The following is a 14728-nucleotide window of genomic DNA, read 5'->3' on the forward strand; positions in this document are numbered from 1 at the left end:
GAGGGTGCAAGTTTGATTCCTGGTTGGGAACTAAGATCCTGCATGCCACACATCGTGCGGTCAAAAAAAAAAAAAGGCAAACAGAGATAGGATGACTTTATATGACTTTGATATTTAAAAAGCGCTAAGAAGAAACAGGTATATTCTGCCACCTACCTATTTAAAAATACTTTTCTAATAAGTTTATGTCAAATTTAAGACAAAAACAATTAAGGTGTCAAATAAGCAGAAACTGCTCCTAAAAGTAAAGAAAACACACCAAGATCAAGCTGACCCTGACACACCACAGGAAAAAGAAAACTCATTATGGCAAATAGCAATACAATTTTAAAAAGATCTTGAAAGTGAGTCTTGGGCATTGTTTAGGTTGCTCAACTGTGACAATCTTTTTCCACATAATTTCCTGGACAGAAATCCCTTAACTTCTCAGAGAATAAACCTTTCTTCTGAAAGTAATAAAATGGAGCTTCACATATGAATTAGTGGGCCTTCACAAAGGAACAAATGCATACACATTAAATTGCAAAACAACTGCCTGTAGATTCTCACCAAAGAAAATCAACATCTGTAAAAATTACCTGGATTCTTCCTCCCTAAATTGTGTATTTTCCTATGACTCCTTTTATATCAGATAATTTCCAAAATATGGGGAATATGGGTGGTCCATGACCACCAAAATTTCAGGATCTACTAAGGTTGCTCCCCTATGGAAATGAGGGAATGTCATGATTACCACAAACTCTGTCAGAGCCAAAAAACTTAACTTTTCAACAAGATTCTTATATCTGCTAGTGCAAGGAGAGCCTTCCTGCTAGTTTTTTTTTTTTTGAAGGATGGGGTGGTGAAATAGAGGAGTCTATTTCTTTCACGGTAAGAAGAAACTGTGTTTACTCAAAATCACACACATTGCAACTGTAGAAGATTCCAGGAGTAATCCTATAATTCTTTTAAATAGTAGCATCAACAGATGGTTTATCATATTTCATTTATTAACTAATTACGCAGAAAACGCTCACAGAAGCCCTTAGATAATACATAGATACATCTTTACTAGAAATATATTAACTTATCCAAATAAAAAATAACCATCTTAACTTCACATTCATACAGCTCTTTGTTTTCAAATAATTTTCACAAACAAAATCTCGTTCAACTTCAAAGACAACATGGCAGATGGCTAAGAGATTAAAAAAAAAGAGCACACCCTGTCTTTAAAGATTTATTTAGTGTTGTCTCAAATCCTAAGGAGAAATGCAGAATATGAATGGATTCCACATAATAAAGGCAGCACACTATTGTAAATAAAATTACTGGTCTGGTATACATATGCCCTTTTCCGTATTTTAAATTAAAATAGAATCTTTGAATTTAACAATGACCTCAGAAATACCTTTCTTCCACAGGGGCTACTTGTCTAATGTCACAGTGAACTATACAATTTCTAATATATTGAGAAAATTTAAATCATAGAATCATCTTTTTAAAACTTTGCTTGTACTGAGCAAGTTATGCTGGAATGAATACCAAGGAGGACAAAACAACAGAGCTAGACAAAGAACATAGAACCCTAGTGTATTTCTGTCAGTGATCATTCTAACACCAACCATGAAGATAAAAGGGTGAAAAAAAAAAAACCTCCAAAAATTACACATTTCCCTCATAAAACCTGTTTTACAATACTGTAAATTATTTCAACTGGAAAATTTATGTGTCCAATGCTTTGCTAATTCCTACATAGAAGTTGTAACCCTGAGCCTTTATGGTCCAAAACGAACACTAGAGATATGAAGAAAATATAAAAAATATATGAACCTTGTGATTGAAGAAGCCCATGAGTTAAGTCAACAAAATATATTTCCCATGAATACATACTTATAGGATTGGCAGAAGTGCTTGCTGGATAAAAGCTCTGGTTCTCAGGTCATACAGACCTGGGTCTGAATGCTGGCTCCTTCACTAATTAGCAGTTTAACCTTGGACAAATTACTTAACCTCTCTATGTCTCAATTTCCTAATCTGTAAAAACAGAACAATAATGTTAACCTCATAAGACTGTGAGAGTAAAATGAGATAAAGTGTATAGTGTTTATCACTATATCTGGTACACTGTAATCCTCAAAAATGTTTGTTATCATCATCATCACCTCTACCATATTATTATTGTTGAAGAGGTTCTATAAAATATTTATAACTCCTGGTATGTATGTATGTATGTGAAACTGACTGATATATAAAGGTTATTATAATGAGCATAACAGCTTCCTGGAAAGAAAGAACAGAAACCTCCAATTTCTCCAGCTAAAACCTATCAGGGAAGCCCTAACAAAGGCCTAATAGCAAAGGCAATGAGGGACTATCTGATGACATCAGAAGAAAAAAAGACAGGTCCGCTGTTCCAAGTGTCCTGTCTGGCCATCATAAGGACAGGTGGTGCCATGGAAGTAACTCTGAATTGAAGTGAGTGAGGTGGAATGATGGGAATATTACACAATATTATACAATATTCTTGATTTATCACAATTTGGTTATTTTTCTTGCTTGTTTGTTTTTTGTGTTTTTTGTGGGGAGATGTGTGTGGGGGTATATACTGCATTATGTCATCTCTTCTCCTTTAAGTAACGTACCAAGGTCACACAACTATTATGTAATAGTGCCAGGATTTAACCCCTATGTGTCAGGCACCAGTATCCAGTGCTTACACACTACAATAAAACGTTGTTATGGCAATCCATGGGCAGAAAGATGTGTTCATATTTATCTTGTATGTATATGGTAGCAGAACTCAGATGACACACTCTAACCTGCAGGAGGTGAGCCTATGGGAATTATTTTCAAACATTCTGCCAATGGTAACTGATAGAAAGCACAATCAACATAAAATTGAATCCTAAGTATCCACTAGCCAAAAAGTAGTATAATCTCTGGCAAGTTACTTAAATTTAATCTAAGCCTGTTTCCTTGTCTGTAAAACAATATTTGCCTCATCTCTCAGGATAGTAGACAGAAAATAAAGCACATGAAGTACATAATACAATAATTAGTACTTGGTGACCCTCAATAAACAGCAGCTCCTATCACCATCATCATCATCATGCCTTAACAATTTGATTTTAATTTTGAATATCAATATAAGAATGCTTGCTTAAATAGTAAAATTACTAAACTTAGGTTCCACATTAATAGTCTTAAGTGATTTTGAAGAATGAATCAGGATGCACCTCCTCACTACCTCCCTGTTCCTGGTCTATGGGGAAAAAAAAAAAAGAAAACTTTGCTGGTTATGTTTGGTGATAGCACTTGAATTTTCTCCCTCCTATGTTAGTTTAAGAACTCAATTTATTTTTAGAATTCAAATTCAATTTAAATTTTCACTGATATGTTGTTTAATTGGTACATATCACATGTTTTACATTAAAATTAAATAAGTACTAATAAGAATAACAATTAACAATGATTTCTCCTTGTCTATGAATAAACCATATTTAGAAATCAGAAAGCTTATACAATGTATCTGGAACGCTGTTGCTGAACCTATTGTCTAAGAACTTAAATTCACCAAAAATCTGTTATCGAGCATTAAGTCACAATACTCTGAGGGAGACCCAAAGATTATATTCTATCCATTATTCAAGGGTGCAAAGAAATCAATGATATGGAAGAAATATATGCTTTATGCATCATTCTACATCCAAGGAGAAAAAATAAAATGAGAACCTGCAAAGATTCCTGAGTCAGCTTTACTAAGAAGAATGAGCAAAATAAAATACGCTTAATTAAAACAGAGAAAGCTAGCATTAAGCCTTTAAAGGTCATCTCAGATATAAACATATAAATTAGTTCTACTTAATAATGTCTTTAATCACTAGGAAGAGGGCTGGCCCTGATTAACTACACAAAATAGGCCACTCTCCTTATATGCACATTTAGCAACTCTCATTGAATGTAGAACTCTTTATCCATAAAAAACATGGTATAATTTTAGTGAATTTAGTTGTGACTCCCAAAACCCTTTCTTTTTCCACTGTGTCATAAATGGGAAAATGTATCAGCCACTGTGGTAAGTAACCTCACATATATTATTTCATGTGTTCTTAAACACATTTAGAAGAAGTGAATTGTCAGGCAAGGTCACATATGTCGTACATGGCAGAGGCTGCAGTGTCTTGTATCCAGGTAAGCCCAGCTCCAAAGCACTGAGATTCTGGAATTCTAGCTCATCTCTTTTAGTTATTTATTTTTATTTTAAATTTTTATTTAACTATAGTTGATTTACAATATTGTATTAATTCAGCTATACAGCTTCAGATTCTTTTCCATTATAGGTTATTATGAGATACTGAATATAGTTCCCAGTGCTATACAGTAAATCTCTGTTGTTTATTTTATATATAGTGGTGTATATCTGTAAATCCCATACTCCTAATTTATCCCTCCCCCTCTCCTTTCCCCACTGGTCATCATAAGTTGTTTTCTATGTCTGTGAGTCTGTGTTTTGTAAGTAAGTTCATTTGTATCTTCTTTTTAGATTTCACATATAAGTGATATCATATAATATTTGTCTTCCTCTATCTGACTTCCTTCACTTAGTATGATTATCTCTAGGTCCATCCATATTGCTGCAAATGGCAATATTTCATTCTTTTTATGGCTGAATAACATTCCATTGTATATATATACCACATCTTCTTTATCCACTCATCTGTTGATGGACATTTATGCTGCTTCCATGTCTTAGCTATCGGCTCATCACTTTTAAATAAAAGAAAACTTTCTCATTTTTAGACTGTTTTCTGAGGTAATAATATCAAGATAACTAAGTTTCACAAAATGTTTTAAAGCAATATAACTCTAAAGCTAAAACAAGGAGAAAAAGAAAGCATTACACAGTCAGATTTCTTTAGGCTGGGAAAAATTCATAATCAAGAAATAAAAGCCAATGCATGATCAATATCAAGAAGAATGTGCCTGTAGTATCCCAAGTCAGACTGGTTTTTCTTGTTGTGTTTCTGTGTGTAGATGTTTTGTGCCTGTTAAATAACCAAAACAGGTGTTTCAACTAAACTCTGTGAAACCCAAATGAACAAGTACAGACAAGTATATGAACAAGTCCAAAGTTTTCTTAAGCTACAATCAGGAGTGGCATGGTGAATTTATAACTTTCCCTATTCCTTGTTTTACCATGATATACTGAATTAGCTAATAATGCATACTTATTAATATCATGTATTTCTTTAGTCTACTTACCAATTATTCATAGCAGAAGTCAAAAACTAGCTTTAAATTACAAGAATATGGCTTATACATTTATGTAAGGAAGACTTTCTCAAGGTTTATTAGAAAATTTCATATTTACAAAAATTTAACAATTTACAAATGTTTATAATAAGAATATACCCAAATGGTTACAAATGACAACAAAAATTAACACTGAAGCTTTCAAATATTAGGATTTTAAAATTTGATGTTATTTTAAGAATCCTTTTATCCAGATCATATAAAAGGCATTCACTATGAAGCAAACCCTAAATATAAAAACCAAATTTGTTTTATATAAAAGGGCATATTTTGTTTTAATAACAATTAAAAATATTTATCACAGAAAATTCCCTTAGTGTAACTCAACTGTTAGAAATAAAATTATTTCAAAAATTGACATCTGTACCACTTTAATCTTTACCACCAAAATCATGTTCAACTTTTCAGGAACATATATACATCTCACAGTTATTTTAAAGGAGTTACCACCAGTCTCTTGCCTAGGTCTCTACGGACAGGTAAACATTGGAGACCCACCTTGTGCTGTTCAATGGCATCTATCCACTGCTGTCTGTGATCTGGATCCTGAGCACGAAGATACCAAACACTATCATTTACACTAATATCAAAGCGACATTCATCAAAATCGTGAGGCTGTGGACAAAAAGGAGAAAAAAAGCAAAGTTAATTATATTCTTAGAAGTGCTACACCCTACAGCAAAAACATGAACATACCCATTCTAGCTGGTGGGAGATTCTCGTTATTCTTTTATTTTTCTACTCAAATAATTTTTTTGAAGATATTTCAAATAAAGAGCACAAGGGCATAGTTACCAAAAACTAAGTTTCATTCACTATTCCCACAAATGAGTTGACACATAAACTACAAACATATTAAAAAAAAAAAAGAGATATTTTTCATCAAATACTTTGAGTTAGTTTAACTAGTGAGAATACTACTGAAAGCACAATTTTAAAAAGGGCCAAAGTAAGTTTTATGAAAGACGTTTACTAATTTTTTTCCTGCCTCCATTATTCAAAAGTAAATTCTCATCATCAATAGTTTTATTTCATTATATTTGATAAACAAGATATTTTTATAACATTAACAGTTCCTCCCAAGTATTTCAAATTAACTTCTAGGTTTTTACACATCTTGGATCGCAACAGCCAGGAGAGCTTCCAGTGAAAAGCAAAAATAAAATGAACTTTACATCAGACCTATGTTAGATAGCTAGAGGAAACTGCTTCCATCAAAATGTAAACATTAGTAAAAATGTCAACTATTTGGTTCAGCGTTTCACATTCTTCATAAGAATATATAAAATAAATATTTTATATACTTGTTTTTCCACCAATGAATAACTTCAAATATGACAGGATCTATTTCACAAATACCACCTCTTCTTCTACTGGATAAAGCACAATCAATTTCCTCTCCTGTGAACAATCTTAGCCTTAGAGGACAGAGAATCCTCTCTAGTCAATATAACAATAAACTTATTTGCTGAACACAATCTACATATTGTGTTTACTCTTTCCCCCTTTGACAGCATCAATCTTTTATCTCCTTATCAGTTTAACAAAAACAATATGAGATAATTCCACAATGTCTTTAGCCTATGAAACAATTTCTCTTTTAAGATTAAGACAACAATTCATGATTCTGACTGGCTCAAGGATACAAGTTAAACTTTCTGAATCACTATGTGATGGGCATCATAGTTAGGACTACATTGAGAGATAGAGTGTGCTACAGAGAAAAAAGGAAAAAACAAGACAATACATACCCCGCTTCAATACTTATGAACACAGAAATACATAAAATACAACATTTAACACTCATAAATACAATGACTATAAATTTAACTGAAAGCCAAATATTTGTAAATCTTAAGAATGGAATCCAGTTATTGAGAAAAGCTTCTTGGAGGAAGGGAAGCATATATACTATCTGAAGAACTAAGTAAACAATTTATCTGATCAGTCTACTGTTCTAAAAAGCACAGAGGTTTTAACACTTTTACTTCATAATGATTATTATATTTCTAGTGACTATTCCTGAAAATGTTTTATATTTTATATTATGTTCAATATTCTCATTAAAGCTTTAGAAAATAAAAAGAAGTAATACATATAACAGTCGTCCCTTGTTTTTTGCAGGGGACTGTTTCGAGGGCTCCCCTCGGATACCAAAATTTCAGATGCCTAAGTCCCTTATATAAAATGGCTCAGTACAGTCAGCCCTCCTTATCTGAAGATGCTGAGCCAGCGGATATGGAGGGCCGCCTATAGTTAGAAATTTACTAGTTTCTCCAGCAAATACTTTTTCCAGCTTTTATACCTTCAAAATTTCCTCACAATCTTCCAGAGAGTCCAATGCCACATTTTAAATATTCCTAAAAACAGGAACCTGCTATTAAGCCTTCTCTGGGTGTGAGTGACTTAATAAAACCTGAAATCAACATAAGTAAACTTTGCCATTACTAAATCTGTTAAGTATATCAATTATGATTTCTTCTCTCTCTGTTTCAAAGTTTCGATATATGGAGAACCTTAAGCTTTTAATAGATAAAGTTATACATAGGAATGGAATAAAATGACAGTCTACAAATCTAGAATTAAAGAATTTGAAAATTTCATTTGAATGTCATACATTTATGAGATGCAATATCTCAATATCTGCTCAAAGAGATAGAGTTGGCAGAAAGTGTACATAAAGTAGCCATTTCTACCATCAACAATCTGAGGGCTAGGTGGCAGAGAAAAGAGATGTACCAATTTTCAGGTGATAGGGAGTCTGTGAATAACACAGAAGGCTTGAATCCCTAAAAAGTGAATAAGTGTAGGAAGCTAAGTCTACAAGGCAAAAGAAATGACAGATTTGTTGAGGTGTGTTTAGGGGGATAAATCAAAGTCTAGACAATAAAGCTTACATCATGTCTCAACACACACACACAATCCCCTTAAACACATAATACAATAGTCTCCCTTTACCTAAGAGGAATACATTCCAAGACCCCCAGTGGATACCGGAAACCACAGATAGTACCAAACCCTATAGATACAGCTTACCCATAAACAATACTGTGATTAGGGACGTGGACCCTCTGCACAGTAGAAAGCCCAAGTGTCTTACAGTCAGTCCTCTGCATCTGGGGCTCACCAACCTTGGATTCAACTACTCTTGGATTGGGTAGTACTGTAAGTAGTATTTACTACTGAAAAAATTCCGAGTATAAGTGGACCTGTGCAGTTCAAACCTTCGTTGTTCAAGGGTCAACTGTACTATGTATTTTCCTATACAGGTATTAATGAGCAGGAAGTATATACAGCATGGATATACTGGACAAAGGAATGCGCCACGCCCTGGTAGGGAGAGAGCAGCACACAAGAGATTTCATTATGCTACTTAAAATAACATACAATTTAAAACTTATGAATTGTTTATTTCTGGAATCTTCCATTTAATACTTTCAGACCTTGAAGGTAACTAAAACTGCAGAAATCAAAACTGCTGATAAAGGGTGGGGTGGGGGAACTACTATAGACAGGCTGCTTCATTCAAACACAACTGATCTTGTCTTTATTTAGAATTTCATTGTTTTGTTCATTACGCATTACTCCAAAAATATGCATTAAAATAATATTTATTTTGATTACTGAGTTTTTTGATGCTCTCTTACATTTTACAACTGAGGTTAGCCCCTCATTGGTCTCATCCTAGTCCTAGTCCTGACAGATGATTATTAGAAGGAAACAAATAAGGTATAAAGGCCAAAAGTAGATGAAAACTACAAGACGTGGTAGACTGTAAGAGATGACATGAGCTATCTTCAGGAAAAAACCAAACAAACCATAAACTTTAAGGAAGAGATAAAGCAGCAGGCAATGAAAAATAAGCTAATAGAGCTAAGAAAAAAGAAATGAGTTGAAACCACATCAGAAGCAGCCATAAAAAGCAAACAAAGCTAAAAGGGGCATGGTGAACAGACCTGAGAAAAATACAAAGTGAAAGAAATATAATAATGAGTGAAGAAGGAGGTCAAGCAAATGATTTAACTGGTGTTTTGAAAGGGGAAAATTTAACAAGTGTAACAAAAAATTCAAGGATACTATCTTTTCTTTAAATAAAATATTCAAGTTACAGATCAGACATACTATGCCCAGGAAAAATCAATCTGAAGACTTATTCTGTGAAATTAGTTTATTTAAGAATAAAGAAAATGCTATAGGAACAATGTTTCTCAAGCTTTTTGCATTATCACCACCCACCCCGAGAAAAATAAATTCTCTTTAGTGAGAGAAAATAAACAGTAAGAATTAAGATTTTGTCCAGTAGGTTCTTCCTAGAGGGCCACTTAGATATTGTAATATCTAAGATTATTCCACTTTCCCAAGAACCAAGTATCAGCCCCCACTGAGAATGAGAATGCATGCTTATGGAAGAAAGCCGACTACATAAAGGAAAATGTAGGTGGGCCTCATTCTCTATCATGTCAACATTCACTGTTATGGATGAAAAATAAACCAAAAGGTGAAATGGCATTTATATCCATTCTTTGCCTGTCTTGTTAGTTCTTAGGGCCACTATAACAAAAATACCATAGACTGGGTAGCTTTAACAGAAATTTCTCACAGTTCTCGAAGTTGGAAGTCCAAGATCAGGGTGTCAGCGTGGGAGGGCACTCAGTGAGGGCCCTCTTCCTGGTTTACAGATGGCTGCCTTCTACGTGTGTCCTCATATGGAGGAGAGAGAGCTCTCTGGTCTCTTCATTCCCTCATAAAGGCACCAGTTTCACCATGGGGGCTTTACTCTCATTACCTCATCTAAACCCAATTATGTCCCAAAGGCCTCACCTCCAAATTACCATCACAGTGAGAATTAAGGCTTTAATATATGTCACAACATCCACTATCAAAAGAATCTTATAGGAACAAAAGAGGCATAAATCCACAAAGAAGAAGAAGAAAAAAAGTTACCAACAAAATTTAAAGTTGGAATGTGATAAATGAATTAGCAGGCCTGAAAATGCTGAAAAGTAAACATCTACAAGGGAAAAGAAGACAAAACAAGCCAATTTGTATTGGAGGCATCAAGTAGTCCTAAAGATAAAGGCATGGGGAGAGCTGAAAACAGAACTGATCAAAAGTCATTAAAAGGTGCAACTAGAACCCTGGAACCCCATTTGCCCATCCCTCTGTGCAGTAACATTAGAGGCCCCACCTCTCAGAGAGATGATATTAGGTATAAGAAGAAGGGACATTCCTCCACAGCAGGAGGAAAGGAAAAAAAGCAGTTAAGGAAAAGTATTCATGTTAAAGGATTCCTCCCCTTACTTGACTCCCAGAAGGCTTGCACCCATGCTTGCTCATTCTACCTCCTTCTGCGTATAAGGAAGATTCCTATATTTCCTTCTATAGGAAAACTAAGTAATCCAAGAGAAAATAGTAATAATAATAAAAAAATAGTAATAATATAGTAATAATATTTAAGGGTTTCCTACTCAGGCCCTTAATCAGTATGAAAATTCTAAACCGTGAAGATGAAGAAATAATTACCTTTCAGAACTGGAAGATATGCTTCACCAAAATGAAGGAGTAACCAAGAGAAGTAAGAGGCAATTGAGATCCAGGAAAAGAAGCAGCAAAGGGACTTCCCAGGAGGACATTAAGGAAAATGCCAGCAGCAGAATTATGCAGAAGACAGAAAAGTCTAGATTAGAACAGTATAACAGGATGCTTTAGAAAGGATTTCTCTAGTGGGAGAAAAGTAGAATGAAAAGATTATCTAAAAAGTTAAACTCAGTGGAGAGAGTGTAGGAAGATTTAGCTAGAAATTCAAAGAAAGTCAACCAAATTTTTAATAAACTTTGTTGGTATATAATTAATGTACAATAAACTTTTCCATTTAAAGTGTACAATTCAGGACTTCCCTGGTAGTCGGGTGGTTAAGACTCCACGATCCCAATGCAGGGGGCGTGGGTCTGATCCCTGGTTGGGGAACTAAGATGCTACATGCCGCGCGGCATGGCCAGAAAATAAATAAATTAATTAATTAAAAAATAGTACAATTCAATGTTTTTTTCACTTGTATATAACCATGAAATCACTGCCACAGTCAAGATGGAAATGTTTTCATTTCCATAACCCCCCAAGGATTGCTCGTGCTTGTCTGCAGAACATTTCTTCCTGTCACCAGCTTCCAGAAACCAAAGATCTGCTTTCTTTCACTGTGTATTAGTTTTCACTTTTTCTAAATTTATATAAATTGAATCAGATAGTATATACTGTTTTTACTCAGTATAACAATTTTGAGATTCATTCATATTGCTGTTGTCTTATATAGCTCATTCTTTTTATTGCTGAGTAAATTATGCTGGATGTAACATATTCTACTTATTCATTCACACCTGTTATTGGACAACTATTTACAGGTTTTGGAATTGTGAATAAATTTTTTGTGAAAATTCATGTCTTTGGGCATAAATTTTCTCCTCTTTTGACCTAGGAATGGGCTGGCTGACTCATAAAATAGGTATACAGTTAACTTTAAGGAAATGTCAAAAGTAGCTGCACCATTTTACATTCTCACCAGCAGTCTATCAAAGTCTAGTTACTCCACATCCTTGCTTGGCTTAATTATGGACTCTCTATTCTGTTCCATTCATCTAAATGACTATTCTTACTCCAATAACACTGTTTTGATTATTGTTGCTTAACAGTAAGTCTTGAAATCATGTGGTATTAAGTCCTCAAACTATGCTCTTTAAAAATTGCTTTGGCTAGCCTAGGCAGTTTGCATTGCATAATATACATTTCCAGAAAAATTTTAGTACCAATTGCATTAATATCTTAGATTTTCTATAGATTAATATGGTAAGATGTGATATCTTAATGCTGAGCCTTCTAATCTATGGACATAATATCTCTCCAATTATTTAGGTCTTCTTTATCTTGACAAGCTCACATAGTTTGCAGTTTACAGTGTACAAAGTACAGTATACAATGTTAGACTGATTCCTAAAGTATTTTTTTATGCTACTGTATATGAAATTGCTTTAAAAATTCAGTTTGCTTACAGCATATGATAACACATTTCATAACTGTATATTAACCTTATATTCTACAAACTTGCAAAATTCACATAGTAGTTCTAAAAGCTGTTTACCTAATAAATCTGAAGGAATCTACAGCAGGAGTCCCCAACCCCTGGGCCACGGAATGGTACCGGTCCTTGGCCTGTTAGAAACTGGGCTGCACAGCAGGAGACGAGGGCCGGGCAAGTGAGCAAAGCTTCATCTGTATTTACAGCCGCTCCACATCACTTGCATTACTACCTGAGCTCCGCCTCCTGTCAGATCAGTGGTGGCCTTAGATTCTCATAGGATCGCAAACCCTACCGTGAACTGCACATGCGAGGGATCTAGGCTGCGCGCTCCTTATGAGGATCTAATGCCTGATGATCTGAGGGGGAGCTGAGGCAGTGATGCTGGCACAGGGAAGTGGCTGCAAATACAGATTATCATTAGCAGAGAGAGGTCTGACTGCACAGAGACCATAATAAATCAATTGCTTGCAGACTCTTATCAAAACCCCATCAGTGAGTGGCAAGTGAAAACAAGCTCAGGGCTCACACTGATTCTGCATTATGGTGAGTTGTATAATTATTTCATTATATATTACAATGAATAATAACAGAAATAAAGTGTATAATAAATGTAATGGGCTTGAATCATCTCGAAACCTCCCCTCCCATCCTCCCCTCCCTCCCATCCATGGAAAAATTGTCCCCCACGAAACCTGTCCCTGGTGCAAAAAAGGTTGGGGACCATTGATCTATAGAACAATGATGTCACCTGCAAATAGTTTTACTTCAGCCTTTCTGACCTTTATGCCCTTTTATATCTTTTTCCTTCCCTTACTGAAATGACCAGGATGTCCAGCACAATGTTAAACAGAAGTGGTAAGGGCAGACATCCTTGCCCTATCTCTAATCTTACGGGAAAGGCATAATATATCACCATTAAGCATGATGTCAGCTGTGGGTTTTTGTGGATGCCCTTCATTAGGTTGATGTTATTTCTATTTCTAGTTCCCTAAGAATTTTTATTTTCAATCTAAAGGAGTATTGAATTTTGTCAAACAGTTCTCTTTTCTTGTCTGTCTCCCTCTACCGAAATTTGTTATGAATTTTTGTCTTTAGTTTGTTAATACAGTGAGTTAAAATGACTGATTTAATAAAATATTAACCTTGCATGTCTGAAATAAACCCCACTTGGTCCTTTTTATATACTATTGGATTTGATTTGCTAATATTTTGTAAAGGAATACAGTATTTATGTCTACCAGAGATACAGAGCTGTAATTCTATATTCTTGCGATGTCTTTGACAAGCCTAGGTGTCATGGTTATGCTGCCCACATAATGTATGTTGTAAAGAGTTTGTAAAGATTGGGATTATTTCTTTGAATATATGAAAAGAATATACTGGTGAAATTATATGGATGCGTTTTCTTGGTGGGGGGGAATCAACAAATTCAGATTTTTTAGACATTGGTTTATTCACATTTTTTGTATCTTAAAAGCATTAAGAAGGAAAAATATAATCCTATATTTACCCATATATTTATTTTTTCTGATGCCCTTCATTAGTTCCTAAAGATCTGAGTTTGCCTTTGGTGTATTTCCCTTCAGTATGAAAAACTTCCTTCAGCATTTCTTGTAATGCAGGTCCACCCACAACAGGGTCTCTTAATTTTCCTTTATCTGAAAACATCTTTATTTCATTTCATTTTTAATGGGTATTTTCATTGAATACAGAATTGTGAATGGAAAGTTTTTTCTTTCAACATGTATCTTCTAGCCTCTATGGTTTCTAATGAGAAGTGTATGGTAATTTGAATCACTCTCCCCCAATATATGTGTTATTTCTCTCTGGCTACTTGCAAAATTTTTTAACTTTGGTTTTTACAGTTTGACTATGATTACTAAGATTATCCTGTTTCATGTTTGTTAAGCTTCTTGAATCTGTAAATTTATATTTTTCACCAAATTTGGTAAGCTTTTTACTATAACTTCTTCAAAAAATTTTTTACCCTCTTTTCTCCCTCTTGAGACTCATAAAACCCATTTAATTAGAAATTGCCCTAGAGATCCCTAAGGTTCTGTTCATTTAAAAACAAAAACCTCAAAACCTCTGCTAATAAGAATGACTTCTTTTGCTCTAAATTCAAACTCCTGATTTTCTGTCATCTTTATGTACTATAAATCCTATACAGTGAATGTTTTTCATTTCAGATATCATTCTTTTCAGTTCTAAAAGTCCCATTAGTTCTTTTATATATTTTCTTTGTCTCTGCTGAAACTGCCTACCTTTTCATTCATTATAAGCATATTTTCTTTTACCTCAAATAATTATATAAAAGCTACTTTAAAATCTTTGTCAGATAATTCCAACATCTAATTCATC

General features: G+C 34.2%; 1 protein-coding gene across 4 annotated transcripts in view; it reads right to left on the reverse strand.

Annotated features, from left to right (window-relative positions):
- The window catches only part of CERT1 (ceramide transporter 1), a 127981-nt gene that overhangs the window by 83797 nt on the left and 29456 nt on the right, over nt 1-14728 (reverse strand). For all 4 annotated transcript variants that reach the window (XM_060143140.1, XM_060143139.1, XM_060143137.1 and 1 more), the window contains one exon: nt 5794-5910. In XM_060143140.1, coding sequence (XP_059999123.1) covers nt 5794-5910 — 117 coding nt within the window. The remainder of the gene's footprint in view (nt 1-5793; nt 5911-14728) is intronic.

This window comes from Lagenorhynchus albirostris, chromosome 3, assembly GCF_949774975.1.
Source record: "Lagenorhynchus albirostris chromosome 3, mLagAlb1.1, whole genome shotgun sequence".
Taxonomy (NCBI): Eukaryota; Metazoa; Chordata; class Mammalia; order Artiodactyla; family Delphinidae; genus Lagenorhynchus; species Lagenorhynchus albirostris.